General features: G+C 44.0%; 1 protein-coding gene across 3 annotated transcripts in view; it reads left to right on the forward strand.

Annotated features, from left to right (window-relative positions):
* Nucleotides 1-17,101, forward strand: part of specc1 (sperm antigen with calponin homology and coiled-coil domains 1) — a 208,956-nt gene that overhangs the window by 94,054 nt on the left and 97,801 nt on the right. For all 3 annotated transcript variants that reach the window (XM_051664237.1, XM_051664249.1, XM_051664260.1), the window contains 3 exons: nucleotides 5,020-5,198; nucleotides 8,763-8,863; nucleotides 8,990-9,062. In XM_051664237.1, coding sequence (XP_051520197.1) covers nucleotides 5,020-5,198; nucleotides 8,763-8,863; nucleotides 8,990-9,062 — 353 coding nt within the window. The remainder of the gene's footprint in view (nucleotides 1-5,019; nucleotides 5,199-8,762; nucleotides 8,864-8,989; nucleotides 9,063-17,101) is intronic.

The following is a 17,101-nucleotide window of genomic DNA, read 5'->3' on the forward strand; positions in this document are numbered from 1 at the left end:
AATCCTATTTTTTTTTATTTTTTTATTTATTATTATATACATCATGGTACAATTAATGCAAAATATAAATTTTTTTTTTTTTTTTTCTGTTTTATTTTTTATTTTTTCTGTTGGGGTGAAATATGATCTGGACATGTTCTTGTGAGATTCTTCTTGAGTACTGCTAACCAAAAAATACAACAATCCAAAAAAATTAAAAAAACTTTATGGAGATGGGCTCAATAAAATACAGCACTTTTATAAGTAATGCATTTCAGTTGCTAGATCTATACAAACTCTTCCCCTCCATTGAAACGGACAGCCAGTGTGCGTCAATCTCCCCCCCTCACTCAGATCTCTCCAAAGGATTGCCCTCTGACCCAGGTGAGTGCACTGCTAGTACCAGCCCAGCACTCATACAGAATGCTAGTATGAATGCACACGGATGGTCAGAGCAATTTAATCATTGAGGATGATGAAGCTTGAGACTTGCCTGTTTTCCCTGCCGTAGCCACCCATTCACTGCTTTAAACAACACTACCCTCTGATTGGCTGTGCTTATTTTATTCAAAGGGGGCTTTGTCTGCTTTGCTTGCTATGTTCTCCTTATATTCTTACTCTGTTAATGCTGCCCTTGAAACTTTGTATATGGCGTCACCTGCTGTTTGCTTTGATTTCTGCACACACGGTGAAACAAAAAGCTGCTGAGAAAGAGAGAACTTCATGTGTTCTTTCTTCAATAATTTAGCCTGCTTAAAGGGATTACTGTCCCTGAAAACTGAACATTTTGTCATCACTTACTCTCATGTTGTTCCAAACCCATATGACTTTCTTTCGTGGAAAACAAAAGAGATGTTTGGCATTACTTACCTTTCATTTTCATTGTATGGAAAAAAAAAAAAAAAAGCAATGAAAGTGAATGGTGACTGAGACTAGAATTCTGCCTTTTTGTGTTCCACTAAAGAAAGAAAGTCATACAGGTTTGGAACAACATGAGGGCGAGTGAATGATGACATATTTTTTGGGGGTGAACTACCTTTAAGCGAACAGACAAAAATATCTGCTAATGAAAAATGTAAGATGTTTTATTGAGTTCCAGAAGTATGCATGAGGGATGATGATGACGAATGAGCATTTGCTGCCATGATAAAAACATTTGTTTTGTAAATGAAGCTCGATTTATTGGTGATGCACTCATCTCAATGAATCAGCCTGAAGCTTGTTTATCAAGTGCTTTAATTTTAATGTAGGTTCATTTGCACACCTTTGCTTTCTTTCTGTTGCAGAATCGCCACTGGATCCACATTCGAGACCTCCAAGACTGCAGTGGAGGGGCGATAAATATTTACAGTTACAACCAACGACTGGTTTACAGTAATGTAATGCATTGAAATGCATATGTCAGTATTATTCATGAAGAGACCAATTCTAAAATTTCTAATGGAAAAGATAAGAAAAGCAGGAAATGTCAAAGTTTTCACAGCTGCTCAGAGGAGATTATCGTTGTATTCTAAGAGTAAGTGGCACATGCACTGTTTCAGATTTGTTTAATTATTTGACCTGCTTAAGGTTTGTGTTGTTATTCCATTAAGTAGTGCCAAGCAAAATGATCTCCACAATTCACCAAGTGAGGATGGAACGAGTATCTGAATCCGAACAACTAAAAAAATGGACAAAATGTATAAGGGTGTAATATTCATTTATTATGTCTCCAAATGAGCACTGTTTTTGTCTATCTAATGTGAGAAATAGCTTTCTAATGTGCTGCCTTAGGAATTAAGCCACATTTTATGGACCTTTACCACTCAACCAGCACTTTTTGATTTTGTCTTAATGGTTTGCATTTTGACTTCAGCCAAAGAGCTGATTCTGCCTAAAATGATCATAACTTGAATTAGATTGAGGCAAATGTTACAGGGTTCAGCTGCCTCTGTTTTAGGTTATTTTCTGTATGTATCTGTGTATATATTTTAAAATATATAAAAACCATGGGTATTTTCATGTGCCACCTTCAACTGATCTGTGAGAAATGTTGGTTACTTAATGTTGCATGATTTAAAGTCCAACACTAGATGGCAGACAAATCCATACAGTATGAACACTCCAACCTATCAAGCTGGGTACAGTCTTAGAATTTTAGGTTTTTATAGTGACAATCTAATTAGTTTACAAACCACAGACTTTTAGATTTTTTCATTTGATTTAAAATCAAATTTCATATTATGGACAGTGTTGGGTAAGTTACTTAAAAGACAGTAATCCACTACAAATGACTAATTATTTCTCTACAATTGTAATCAAATTTATTTACTTATTACTTCATGAAAATGTATCACAATACTAATTACTTTACTTTTAAGTTACTGCCTAAAACACTTTTCCGCTCAACAAATTCATAAGAATGTCTATATTTCTTCCTTGTTCAATGTCATACACTCAGCACCTCACAATTCTCCTTCACAATAACTCGTTACGGGGCCATAATTCATGTATTCTATATAATATATATTAAATCAGCATAACCCTATTTTGTACTTAAAAGTAATTCAATTAATTGAGTCAATAACTGTACACTGATTACAAGAATTTAAAATGTAATGCACTATACTACTTTTTGACTAAAAATTAAATTAATCAATCAAATCAAAATCAAATCACTTTATTGAGTTAATTAATTACAGTAACTAATTAGTTTGTAATTGGATTACACCCAACGCTAATTATTGATTATATTTGTGGTATGTGGTTGTTGTCTCGTCCCTGTGTTGTTCCTGTGGCATCACTAAAAGTAGTGGCATGAAATCATCTAGAGCTTTAGAAAAAAACGTGCTTTTCCTCACGTTCAATGTAAACAACTAAACTAAGCACATCTGTTTATATTGCCCATGCATGATGCTTTCCACTCCACTCTATTTACATTGTTTAAATGATCTGTGGCCAATTTCACTTTGAAAGTATGTCTCATAAAAATGGATGGATATGAATAACCATATGAAATTTGAAATAGGAAGGAGACATGACTCTCAAGTATGAAGCCTTCAAAATCACCTTCAAAAGAGCCTTTGAGATTCTTGTAATCAGATTCTTAACTGCTGTTCTGTCAAATCTCAGGTTTTATGTCTTGCAGAAGCACACAGTTATCTAAATGAAGTTCATTAGATGATGGTTTTAACACTCCAGGATGTGACTGTAACAAAAATATCATTATAAGCTCTGACATATGATCACAAATCTGCCTTTAAAGGCATTTAGGTTTGCCTAAAAATGAAAATTCTGTAACTATGTACTCAACTTTATTTTGTTCCAAACCTGTATGACTTTCTTTCTTCCATGGAACACCTAACAAAAGCTGAGCAGAATGCCCAAGCTTCTCACATCCATACAATGAAAGTGGATGAGGGTCAGGGGCTGCCAAGCTCCAAAAAGTGCAAAAAAGCACCATGATAAATAATAATAAAAAATATATTCCAAGTCATCTGAAACCATACAATAGCTTTGTGTGAGGAAAAGACTGAAATTTAAGTTATTCACTGAAAATCCTGCCTTGAAACATTTGCTTGACATTCATGCTCACAATTTACTTTCATTGTGCGGAATAGAGCTGCTTGGACATTCTACTATAAATAACTTCTTTTGCATTTCAAATACTTTTAAGTATTTACTGTTAACTTTGCTTTCGTGTCATTGCAATGATGTGTGTTCTCATGAAAGACACAATGCTGTTTATCTGTTTACCATGTGGGGTTTCAAATGCTCATGTTTAAAATTGTTTATCATTCATTAATTTTTTTTTAAAGGTCAATAAATCAGATCATTCCAGCATGTCATGTCTATGTGTATGTTTTTATGGTTATTTCCACTGGGGTCTGTCTCTTATTTTCCCATGTTTCTACACATCAGTGTATTGTAAATAGTCATACAGTACAATAACAGCAGTTTGGGACTTAATTGTGAAATACAGGGACATCAGTGACATCACAAGACATCCTCAATGATTTGTGATTTGAACAAAGTCTTGAAGAGAATGATGTTATACTGCTAACTTCTTATCCTACACAGAGTTTAGGTGCTGTAATAAAGAGTGCTGGATTGCACATCTTTTTGGCACACACTCTAATTGTAGATTGAAATTTTTTTTTTTACATTTTTGTTTTATTCTGGTAAAACAACTTCACCACAGTCAAACACACATATAAAGCCTCACCCACACAGTTTGTTGTGTGGGCAGTTTGCACTAATAAACTATGTCTTGCAACACACAGGAGCACTGAGCATCTTAATACCCACCTAACTTTAAGAAATGACTACTAAGTATTGATTAAATAGACAAGAAGCTGGATTTATGTGGGCAACTCTCTTTTTCTTTGTGAGTACTGTATACTCCAATGTTCTATATTATTGTTACCCCTGAACATACAAAACTTTTTTGTGAACATAATATGTACAAATTGCATTGTGCATAAAAAAAAAAATTATGCCCATTTTAAGACTTTTGTATCACAACTATGTTATTTGATTGTGACTGTATAATTTCATGAGAATTAAATGTCAGCAATCTATTGCATCTAACTACTGTTAATAGAATCTAATGAAAATCACTATTGGGAATAATGTGAATTACAACAACAAAAATCAAAACAATGTGAGCAATAAGAATTTGGGGAGAAAGTATGTGCATAAATAATGTAAAAATGCCAAAAATCTTAATGGTCCTTAGTTATATTTTGCATAAAAAAACAAAGCCTAATTACTTTTCATTTTTGGGGCATAAAGGCAGCACCCACTTTGTATCTCAGGATTGAATGGTCTATTTTGGTATGGTTTGATGGTACATTTTTAAATAGTATTTAGGCAATGATTTGGCAGACCACTTTTTTCCTATAGTGTCATTTTATTTATTTATTTTTTAATTATAATACCTGTATTTCCATTTAAGGAAAAGTATCTGACGTAGTTCATCCATTGCATACCTATGTAGTGTCTAACATACAACATACCCCAGTGGCCTCTCTCTATATTTCTGTGTCCTGTGATTGATAGGTCATGGAGTGAGGATGTTAGTCTTTCTGAATCAGATGGCAGTCCACACTGGAGCCATATGTCCTTGTCCCAGAATGCACCTGGCGGTTTCCTGACTAATGGGAGTGGAGGCAGCACCCCTTCAGAGCCAGAAGCCACAGTCAAATTTCTCATCAAGTCTTTTGACACAACTTTACCAAGTGAGGACATGACCTCTCTTTGTCTGAATTAAAAAAATGTTCCCCTCAATCTTACCATTATTTTTTCACATTATTACCTCTCTTTCTTTCTTTCTTTCTTTCTTTCTTTCTTTCCCCCCTTTCCCATAATATACATGTATTTATTCATTTAAGTCTCAGAACATAAAACTAATGCCGTGAAAACATTTAGACGGTGATTAAATGTTTAGATTGTGGCTCATTTGGGGTAAAACAGATGCTACCAAAAGTTGTTCTTTAATTGGATCCAATAATGTAATGCTCACCAAACATCTCTAGTCTGTCTGTAACATGGGACCAGGGAAGTCTGGCTCTCATTTCAGCAGCCAGGTCTCTACCATTAATCGTGCCTGTCTTTGTGCTTGACAGATACTTCTGAAAGATATGGGTGGTGAGACAGAAGGACTTCTGCTCATTAATTATAAAGCATGTCATTTTAGACTGGAGAGCTCGTTTAATGTTCTCAGAATAATAAGTTAAAGAGCCCCATTATTAATGACCATTAGAACAGCTTGTGATTTCTAGAACTTTGCGCTCATGAGTCTACAGTACGTGCACAATACAGTGGGACTATTTGAACAAGTACTAAAAGCCAAATGTGTCAGACACTCATTCCAGCTTCATCAAAACATAACTGTTCTTCAAATGATCTTAAGAAGCTGTTACTTTACCTTAAATGGGTTTTAACATTAGGAATAAATGTTCCCATTATCTTTTCAGATGAAAGATTTCAATGTTCTTTAGAAACACGTAACTTTCAGTTCTAGTAACTGTAACTTACAGAACTCAAAACTTCAAAGTCCAAAAGCCCATGGCTGCGTCCAAATTCACATACTTTCAGAGTATGTATTGCAATTGCTAAAAGGACTTACTTCTTAGACATTAATAAAGTACGCTATTTAGGTATGCAGTTGAGTAGAATGAATACATTCTCGGACATCCTCCTTAAGGGAGAGTGGGAATTGTCCCATGACCTGAAAATATGACATAGTAATAAAAAAACTATTTTAGGAAAAAAAGAGAGTATAACTGCAAACTCAAAATATAAGCTTATTTATTGATCTTACCATTTCAGCAATCAGTCTTTTCAAGGTATAATGTCATCACAATGGGAAGCAAACATATATAGAATCAGCAGCTACCAACAGGTGAGGACGATTAAATCATGACAGAAGTTCCTGGTTGGCTTACAAGCTTAAAATACAGTCAAAAAGAGTAATCCCATTGCACACAGCAAGAAAGACTCAATAAAAAATTACAATAAAAAAACATACAACAGCATCAATTCAAGACATTTACAACATGATAATGAAATTTCAAAATCAACATTTTATCTTGTGCGCCATAATTAGTTCAAGACACCTAATATGACAACAGTTCAAAGACATACATTAGCATCAGTTAATGATATCCACAATAATACAGCAAAATTCTAAATCAACATTTTACTTTTTTTTTTTTTTTTTACATTTGCCATTACTAACTCAAGACATACAAAACAGCAGCTACAAGTTTAATTCCAAATCAACATTTAAGCCATGAGGTACCAGAGTTTTTATCGTCCGAATCTAAGGTGTGCGTTTACTTAATTGTCACTTCCATAGTAACAAAAAACGAAAATAATTAGTGGTCAACCAATATGTGTTTTTCAATGGCCGATGCCGATATCTAGAAAGCAGGATGGCTGATATAAATGTCGATAAACATAAAATCAGTGTTGGGTAAGTTTCTTAAAAATAGTAATCCACTACAAATAATTATTTCTCTAAAAGTTTAATCAGATTACTTTAACAATTACTTAATTGAAAAAGTAATCACATTACTAATTGCTTTACTTTTAAGTTACTTTCTAAAACACTTAAGTTCAAAATAATGTCTATACACTCAGTCATCCACTCAGTCAGCATCTCACATTTCTCCTTCACAGTGACTTATGGCGCCATAATTCAATATTCTACATAAATAATATATTAGAAATAAGCATAACCCTATTATGTACTTAAAGGTAATTAAAAAAATTAAAATCAGTAACTGTAATCTGATTACAATAATTTAAAATGTAATTCATTACACTACTTTTTTTACTTGAAAAGTTATCGATTCCTCTTCTTTCGGCTGCTCCCATTAGGGGTCGCCAAAGCGGACCATCCGTGATCCGCATATTTGACTTGGCACAGGTTTTACGCAACCCCCAGTGGCTGGGGGACTCTCACTTACACTTAAAAGTAATTGATTACAGTAGCTAATTAATTGGTAATTGTATTACACCCAACACTGGACATAATATAGTTTAAAAACAGCAAATCAGATGTACACAAAATTTGTAAAGTGAAACAAACATTTATTTAATGCAATATTTACTCAAATTTGCATAAACTGGAAAATAAAAACAAATGAAAACAGAAAGTTTTGAATATTTGTTAACAAATCTAGCGGTAGATTTTTGAACTGACACAAGGGAAAGTTAACTCTCTTGTTAAATAGCAAAGTGAACACGGTTATCGGCCAATGCATATATATATTGGTCTGTCACTAAAAATTATTTCCTCTGGTTTTAATAAACAAGCACAATTTAAACACAAGGAACAACATTCATGGTATATATAGCACTTACAGTTGAAAAAGCGAGAACCACTAATCGTGACCAAGAGGAGTTTACCCCATGTGACTCTACCCTCCCTAGCAACCAGGCCAATTTGGTTGCCTAGGAGACCTGGCTGGAGTCACTCAGCACACCCTGGATTAGAACTCGCAACCCCGGGGGTGGTAGTCAGCATCAATACACGCTGAGCTAGCCACTGACTAAACCAAACTTTTTTAACCTTTTTGCATTTTTTCATCATGCAGTAACACAGTGATGTAGTGAGTGATGTACTGTATGCAGTCTACACCCTGCCATCAAAATTCAAACACAAGTGGTCACAGGAGACACAGTTTACGACCAGGTGTTAACGGCGGAGTCTCATCTGACCGCTTGTGATCGGATCGCCCGAGGTCTAAAAAACTAGGTCTAAAGAGGGCTCTTATGTCATTGACCTTACAAAATGTAACATTTTCTACAGATTATTTTGTGTTATCTGCATGACAAAATATATTCTTCTTTACACATGTAATTTGCACTGCAATGATAACCTGCCATTTATTATTCCCTGCTGTTATACCTCAAATTTACCTTATCAATCCTACCTTTTCATGCATTTATAGATTTTTATGCACTTTATATTCTCTTTACACTTTTACTTTTACAATTTGTCATTTACACTGTAAAGGGCACCTGCCTTTTTGACCTCAAACACTGTCCTCTGCTTTTCTATTACTTGTCATTTGCACTGACATATCTCTCACCAGATTTACCTCTTAACATTTTAAGTTTGACCATAATATTTTTTTATTATTATTATTATATTGCTATTTGTACTACTGGTTAGAAGCTAATTTTATTTCATTGCCTCTGTACTTTATAATCTGCACAATAAATTTTAACAAAAATAAAGATGAATCTAATCTAATTTTGCCATATAAAAGTGTTGAAATGCTTTTTCCTAGATGGACCTAGTAGCTCAGTACAGATCCATACATCTCCCAGAAGCCCCCTGAGTGGCATACCAGTCCGTATAGCCCCTGCTGCTACTGTCTCACCTATGCAGGTACTACATAGTACATCCCACAGTACACTACTGATCTATTCAAGAGCCTGGTACATGGCAACAGGACATGTTACCTAGAGTAGACGGTGGAAGATTTTATCAGTGACATATGTGTTCTTTTTTTAGAGGCACTCTGGAGTCAAGCCACTGTCAAAGGCCCTGGAGAGAAGAATGGCCTTTGGAGATTTCCCTCACACTGGTACTTCATAGTGTCATTTCAAATAGAACAGTGACTTTAGAAAACAAAACTTCAATTTTCCTTCTAAACTTACACTGTAGAGAAATTTTTTATTTAATCAGTCCCACCAGGATTTCACGGCACTTTTTCCTGATTATTTCAATCCAAAATGACTGCTGCAGCTTTGCTCAAAAATTGCAATACCATTTGCCGCATTTTTTATGTTGTTTTGCAGTGAAATCTCACAAATAATCATAGTATTCTTGTGTAATTTGTGTCAATGACTGTATAAGTGCAATTGCCTGTAATTAATTTAGTGCAAAACAACTGAATATGCAGATAGCAAGGAAAAAATATTAAATGCAGACAGAAATACAATACATTTAAGAGGTGAAACCCATTATATGTCTAATACGAGTTCAATGGAAGATGCTAATTATTTTTAGATTACATTTTTTCTGCCCCAGACAATGCAAGTAAACTTTGGTAAGGTTTACATAGGAGGCCTACAATAAAACTGTAAACTGAAAACACAAATGAGGATTCAATATTATGCCTGTCGCAATTATTACATCTCATGATCGCGATCATTGGTTTTAACCACAATTTTCTGAGAGAACTGTAATTACTGAGCACTTGAAATTCTAATCACATTGTACTATCCATATTTGGGATTTTTAAGGGAATATAGAAATGCTAAGCATAAACATGCTTCATGAATGTTGAGTCATATCCAGTTTCACTTTAACAGTCGTTTAATGGCAAATTGTCTTGGTTGTTGTGGGTGCATACATGCAAGATTATTGATAGGGATGTCCTGAGACCATTTTTTGTAGACAACGTCTCGTTCCCTCCATCAGGGAACGGAGGTTACACCAGTAACCATGACGTTCCCTATCTGTCACTCACTCGACGTTGGTGTCGATGTAGTGACACTAGGGGTCCCTATACAAAACGCCACAAGGCTGAACTGTGTTACGTGAACTGGCGGTGTGTGGTGGGCAGACTTGCTGTGTGCCTCATAGCCAGCACACCAGGTCGATACGTAACCTCCCCCAACACAGTTATGAGTGTCGAACGGCCCTTTTTGGGGACAAGTCGACTACCCAGAGATAGAGACAGGCTTAACCCAGTCATGGCCTCTTTCCCCTTCTCTTTTTCCACTCCCTAAAAAGAAGGGGGATTATCCGACTGGGCCGCCAGGTCTAGTCGGGGGTGTCCCTCCCAAGGGGAGGACACCGCGGAGACCACACCTCGCCCCAAGAGAGGGGGGATATTTAAGTGGAAGAATACATCACATGGTCTTTCCAACCATGTGGAGAGCCTTCAAGGTAGATCCTACCCAATGGGGGAGGAGTTACTACAACATGGAGACTGAGGGGCTCTGCCCAAGGAAGACGCAGTTTGCCAGTAGGGAAACGAACTAGCGGAAGATATAGATCGCATGGGGTTAGCCTTACAGGGAACCGCCACATGCGGAGCACCTACCCCAGAACCGGGCTCTTAGTTAGCGCGTGTACTGGGCCGGCAGTGAGTCTCTCCGAAAACTCGACTGCCACAGGGCTCGGAGGAAGTCAACCAGGGAACAACTTTTGTGAACACTACTGGGAATTAACAGCGCACGTCTTCAGCTCAAAAGGAGGTGGAAGGTGCTATGTGCAAGCGATACACCCAGCTGGCTATCCCGGGCTTATCCGCTTGTGTTGCGTGCCACTACCTGGGACCAAACCGGTTCCACCCGGAGGTTGTAGAACCTTGCAAAGGTGTTGGGTGTTGCCCAGCCCGCTGCTCTGCAATGTCTGTTAGAGAGGCACCTGTGGCCAGGGCCCAAGAAGCCGCTACACCACGGGTAGAATTGGCTCGTAGCCCTACCGGGGGCGGCATGTTTTGGGCGAGACATGCCATAGTTATGGCGTCAATGAGCCAGTGGGCGATCCTCTGCTTGGAGACAGCGCTTCCTTTCCGCTGTGCACCAAAGCAGACAAAGAGCTGCTCAGAGATTCTAAAGCTCTGCGTGCGATCCAAATAGATGCGTAAAGCACGCACCGGACACAGCAACGACAGGGCTAGGTCTGCCTCCTCCTGGGGCATCGCTTGCAGGTTCACCACCTGGTCTCTAAAAGGAGTGGTGGGAACCTTGGGCACATAGCCCGGTCGGGGGTCTCAGGATCACGTGAGAATAGCCCGGACCGAACTCCAGGCACGTTTCGCTGACAGAGAACGCTTGCAGGTCACCTACCCTCTTGATGGAAGTGAGCACAGTCAGGAGGGCAGTCTTCAAGGAGAGTGCCTTAAGCCCGGCTGACTGCAAAACTCAAAGGGGGCTCTCTGTAGACCCTGAAAAACTACAGAGGTCCGATGAGGGAACAAGGCGTGGCCTGGAGGGATTCAGCCTCCTGGCGCCTCTTAGGAACCTGATGATCAGTTCATGCTTCCCTAAGGACTCACCGTCGACTGCGTCATGGTGTGCTGCTATGGCAGCAACGTACACCTTCAAGGTGGAAGGGGACAGCCTCCCTTCCAACCTCTCTTGCAGGAAGGAAAGCACTGATCTGACTGCGCACCTCTGGGGGTCTTCCTGATGGGAAGAACACCACTTAGCGAACAGACACCACTTAAAGGCATACAGGTGCCTCGTAGAGGGAGCCCTAGCCTGAGTGAACGTGTCTACCACCGCAGGTGGGAGACAGCTTAGGTCTTCCGCGTCCCGTCCAGGGGCCAGACATGGAGATTCCAGAGGTCTGGGCGCGGGTGCCGGATGGTGCCCCTTCCCTGAGAAAGAAGGGCCTTTCTCAGGGGAATTTGCCCGGGGGGAGCTGTCACGAGGAGCGTGAGGTCCGAGCACCACGTCTGGGCGGGCCAGTAGGGTGCTTACCAGGACGACCTTCTCCTTGTCCTCCCTGACCTTGCACAGGGTCTGTGCAAGCAGGCTCACTGGGGAAAACGCATATTTGCGAATGCCAGGGGACCAGCTGTGTGCCAGCGCGTCTATGCCGAGGAAGGCCTCGGTGAGGGCGTACCAGAGCGGGCAGTGGGAGGATTCTTGGGAGGCGAACAGGTGCACCTGTGCCTGACTGAATCGACTCCAAATCAGCTGGACCACCTGAAGGTGGAGTCTCCACTCTCCCTTGAGGGTAACCTGTTGTTACGGCACGTCCGCCGAAGTGTTGAGGTTGCCCGGGATGTGAGTGGCTTGCAGCGACTTGGTGCTGCTAACTCCGTTGGAGGAGACGGCGGGCGAGTTATGACATACAGCGGGAGCGCAGACCGCCTTGGCGGTTGACATATGCTACCGCTGCCATGCTGTCTGTCCGAACTAGCACGTGCTTGCCCTGGATCAACGGCCGGAACCTCCGCAGGGCGAGCAGAATTGCCAGTAACTCGAGGCAGTTGATGTGCCAACGCAGCTGCGGACCCGTCTAGAGGCCGGCGGCTGCGTGCCCATTGCCAACAGCGCCCCAGCCCATTTTGGAGGCGTCTGTCGTGACCACGACGCGCCTGGAGACCAGTTCTAGCGGAACACCTGCTCGTGGAAACGAGAGGTCGGTCCAAGGGCTGAAAAGACGGTGACAGACCGACGTAATGGCCACGCGGTGTGTCCCGTGGCGCCATGCCCGTCTCGGGACTCGAGTCTGGAGCCAGTGCTGAAGCGGCCTCATATGCATCAACCCGAGCGGGGTGGCCACCGCCGAGGACGCCATATGCCCCAGGAGCCTCTGAAAATGTTTCAGTGGAACCGCTGTTTTCTGTTTGAACGCCTTCAAACAGGCCAGCACCGACTGGGCGCGCTCGTTCGTAAGGTGCACCATCAAGGAGACTGAGTCCAACTCCAAACCGAGAAAAGAGATGCTCTGAACCGGGAGGAGCTTGCTCTTTTCCCAGCTGACCCGAAGCCCTAGTCGGCTGAGGTGTGAGAGCACCAGGTCCCTGTGTGCGCATAACCCGTCTCGAGAGTGAGCTAGGATTAGCCAGTCATCGAGATAGTTGAGAATGCGAATGCCCACCTCCCTTAACGGGGCAAGGGCAGCCTCTGCGATCTTCGTAAAGATGCGAGGAGACAGGGACAGGCCGAAAGGGAGGACTTGTACCGATACGCCTGACCCTCGAACGCAAACCACAGGAAGGGTCTGTGTCGAGGAAGGATCGAGACGTGAAAGTACGCATCCTTCGGGTCTACCGCCGCGAACCAATCTTGATGCCGGACGCTCGCTAGAATGCGTCTTTGCGTCAGCATCTTGAACGGGAGTCTGTGTAAGGCCCGGTTCAGTACTCGCAAGTCCAAGATTGGCCGCAACCCACCGCCTTTTTTCGGTACAATGAAGTAGGGGCTGTAAAACCCCTTCTTCATCTCGGCTGGAGGGACAGGTTCTATCGCGTCCTTCCGTAGGAGGGTAGCGATCTCCGCGCAAGGTAGCAGCGTTTCCATCTTTCACCAAGGTGAAGTGGACACCGCTGGACCTGGGCGGATGCCCAGCGAAGTGAATCGTGCAGCCGAGTCGGACGGTCCGGACCAGCCCTCGCGACGGACTGGAAAGCGCAAGCCATGCATCCGAGTTCCGCGCAAGGGGGACCAAAGGGACAACGTCATCGGATGTACCGGCGGGTGGGGCCTCGCGGCGGGGCGGAGCTTGAGGTGCCACACCACATCTTGGCCGTGCTGAGTCCGAGGACATCGAAGCACTTACCTGGCTCCTTGTGACCACCCCCGGAACTGGGACGGGGGAGGAAGAGGCCTGTCCTCATGACCCGTGGAGACTGTCACATCGGGGCGGATTTGTGCCACAGCTGGGCGCTCAGGGCGGGAGACCGCCGCTGGAGCGCCAACCTGCCAAATGGAGTGGTGGACGGTGGTCGTGATGCCAGCCGTACACACCGAATATGTGACCCAGGGAACAAGGAAACCACTCTTGCGGAGCTCCTGAGTACTGCAGCCACTTGGGCATGCAGCGCAATTAAATGCAAAAGGTAACAAAAAGAAGATCTGCTTACCAGCTCCAGAGCAGCGGGTTTCGTTGTCCCTGGGTCGCCCGTCTCAGGGGCGCTTCGAAGACCTCCGTGGGTTCTTCGGTGCCGGCTGTGAGACAGGTGGCATCGGCTTCCTGCGGTGGGCTCCACGCCGGGGCCGGGCCGGAGGGGCGGGCTGCGGCGGAGCCGGTGCAGTCACCGCAGGGGGACGCCCTCGGCGATGAGTAGATGGGGGGATCTTGAGCCACGCCGGGGCAGGACAAGCCGGCTAGCATCCATCTACTGCTCTACCATCGAGAACTGCTGGGCAAAGTCCTCGACAGTGTCGCCGAATAGGCCCGCCTGGAAAATGGGGGCAGCAAGGAATCGTGTCCTGTCGGCCTCACCCATCTCGACCAGGTTGAGCCAAAGTTGGCGCTCCTGGACCACTAGTGTGGCCATCGTCCGCCCGGGAGACCGCGCCGTGACCTCCGTCACTCGGAGAGCGAGGTCGGTCGCCGAGCGCAGTTCCTGCACCAATCCCGGGGCGGAACTACCCTCGTGCAGTTCCTTTAGCGCCTTGGCGGACTTGCAGGAGAGCCATGGCGTGCAGGGCGGAGGCGGCTTGTCCAGCAGCGCCGTAGGCTTTGACCATCAGAGACGACGTAAACCTACAGGCCTTGGACGGGGGCTTTGGGCACCCACGCCAGGTGGCGGCGCTCTGCGGGCATAGGTGCACCGCGAGCGCCTTTATCCACCGGGGGATTGCCGAATAACCCTTGGCCGCCCCACCATCGAGGGTAGTGAGAGCGGGGAAGCTGAAAAGATCGGGACCAGGCAGTAAAAGGTGCCTCCCGCGACCTTGTCAGCTCTTCATGCACTTCCGGGAAGAAAGGAACGGGGCGGGGTGTGGCTTTGAGCGGCGCCGCGAGCCCAGGAACCAATCACAGAGCCGCGAGGGTTCAGGGAAGAACGGTGAAATCCACTCTAACCGACGCTCGCGGCTGTCCGGGAAAGCATGTCGTCATCTCCGCGTCAGCCTGTGACTGGGCGATCGACCCCGAAGGGAGGAGCCCAGCCGAGGCTTCCGACTGGACGAGCCCGCTCTCCGATGCTGCGCTCGAGAGCTCATCACTTTCACGGGCTCCGAATAAGAGGTCGAACTCGCCGTGAGACGAGCCGGCGGACTCACCCGGAAGCCCGATCGGGGCAGACGAGCGTGCTGGGGAATGGGAGGTCCGCGGGGGGATACCCGGCGGAGGCGGTCCCATTGGGGTCCCCAAATCGCCCCCAGTGCTAGCCGCGCTGGCCTCAAACCCGTGGGTAAAAGGACCGAGGCGGGAGCCTCTGGGGTGCCTCGCTTCCTTACGAAGGCGAGCCGCGACCGCAACGTTGCCATGGACACATTCTCGCAATGAGAATGTGACCATCCACGAACACTGTCTCCGCGTGAGCAGTGCCCAGACACGAAAGACAGTGATCGTGACCGTTAGAAGGCGAGAGATAACGAGCACAACCAGGAATAACACACAATCGGAAAAGCATCTTTAAAAAGACGCGTCTTTAAAAAGACGTTCCGTGTGTGCGCTCTTTTAGAGAAATATATACTCTTTTAGAGGGGAAAAGTGCGCTCTTTCAGAAAATATACTCTCTAGTTTTTCTGCCGAAGCGCCCAGGGGCGTTCTCTGCAGTGCACCAGTGCAGAGGAGGGAGAAGCCGCTCCAGGACATCATAGACAAGGTGGTACTGGAACAGTTTGCCAAGCTGTCCTGTGGGATGGCCGAATGGGTCCAGTGCCATCGTCCAGCATTTCTAGGAAGCAGTGATCCGGAGACTCTCTCTCTGTCTTCTCTTTCTCTCTCTCTCCTACCCCCAAACACTGCTTTCGTCCCTCCTCTTTCCATCCTATTCCTGCCCCCAGGAGGCTGGGCAGTCTGATGCCCAGGTTTCCTCCCCACTTAGGGAGGTCCCCCCCCCATCTCCCCTGCTAAATCTGCCTCTCTCTCACATGTATCCAGTGGTTACCACTGAGATACTATTCAGGGGGAGAAAACATAGAGTGGAGGCCGCGGTTAATTCCTGCCTCACCCATCTGCTGATTTTGGGGACAAATTGGCCTGATTTTAAGAATTTATTAAGGGAAATTTGTGCGGATAGGTCCTGTTAATCAATGTCTCGGTGTGTGACATGCGATGCTATGGCTGGGGAGGCGGTGCCAGGGCCATCTTCATCTGTTCTGCATCAAGATGACACAAGGGAGGAGGATTTCCCTCTAGAGTAGTCATGCGATGAGTCCCTCAAACATGCCTTTGACCAAGTGAGAGTAATCGATGGTCAACAGCACCAGCCTAATGTCACACTCACGTACCCATATTTTTCAATTATCAAAGATAGGTTGTATCGAGTGAGGCAGGACACTCAAACAAAAGAAAATACAACCCAGTTATTAGTCCCAAAGAGCTGTCGGTAAGCGCTTTTCCAGGCGGCTCACCATAATCCAGTGGCTGGTCATTTAGGACAGGTAAAAACACTTAACTGAATAATGGCCCGTTTTTTTTGGCCGGGCATTCATGGGAACGTTCACAGGTGGTGTGCGGCGTGCCGTGAATGTCAGTTGGTGAATCCACCGGCCACCCCAAAAGCGCCATTGTGCCCTCTACCGCTGATCGAGGTACCCTTTGAAAGAATTGGTCCTCATCGGGCCATTAGAATGGACCACACGACGGCATCTTTTTGCATTTGTTCTGGTGGACTATGCAACACGATACCCAGAAGCAGTGCCCTGCGAAAGAAATCCTCACTGCACTACATTTATGTCACAAACACTACATGAACTGTATGAATTATTAGGTGTTAAATCGATTCACACCAGTGTTTACCACCCACAAACCAATGGGTTGGTGGAACAATTTAATAAAACAGGGGAGTCATGTGATGCCATGTGAGGTTCAAACGTGTGAACGGTGAGCTCTGCACACTTTGCTAGTTTTAACACTATTAATGTCATAAACCGGTGAGATTCGATACACTCTGTTTCATCTTGTTCTAGGAGGACAATATGTCAAAGAATTCAAAATCCTCAGGCTCTAGAGACATTAAAAGACACTTACGTGCTC

Source organism: Myxocyprinus asiaticus, chromosome 3 (assembly GCF_019703515.2).
Source record: "Myxocyprinus asiaticus isolate MX2 ecotype Aquarium Trade chromosome 3, UBuf_Myxa_2, whole genome shotgun sequence".
NCBI classification, from domain to species: Eukaryota; Metazoa; Chordata; class Actinopteri; order Cypriniformes; family Catostomidae; genus Myxocyprinus; species Myxocyprinus asiaticus.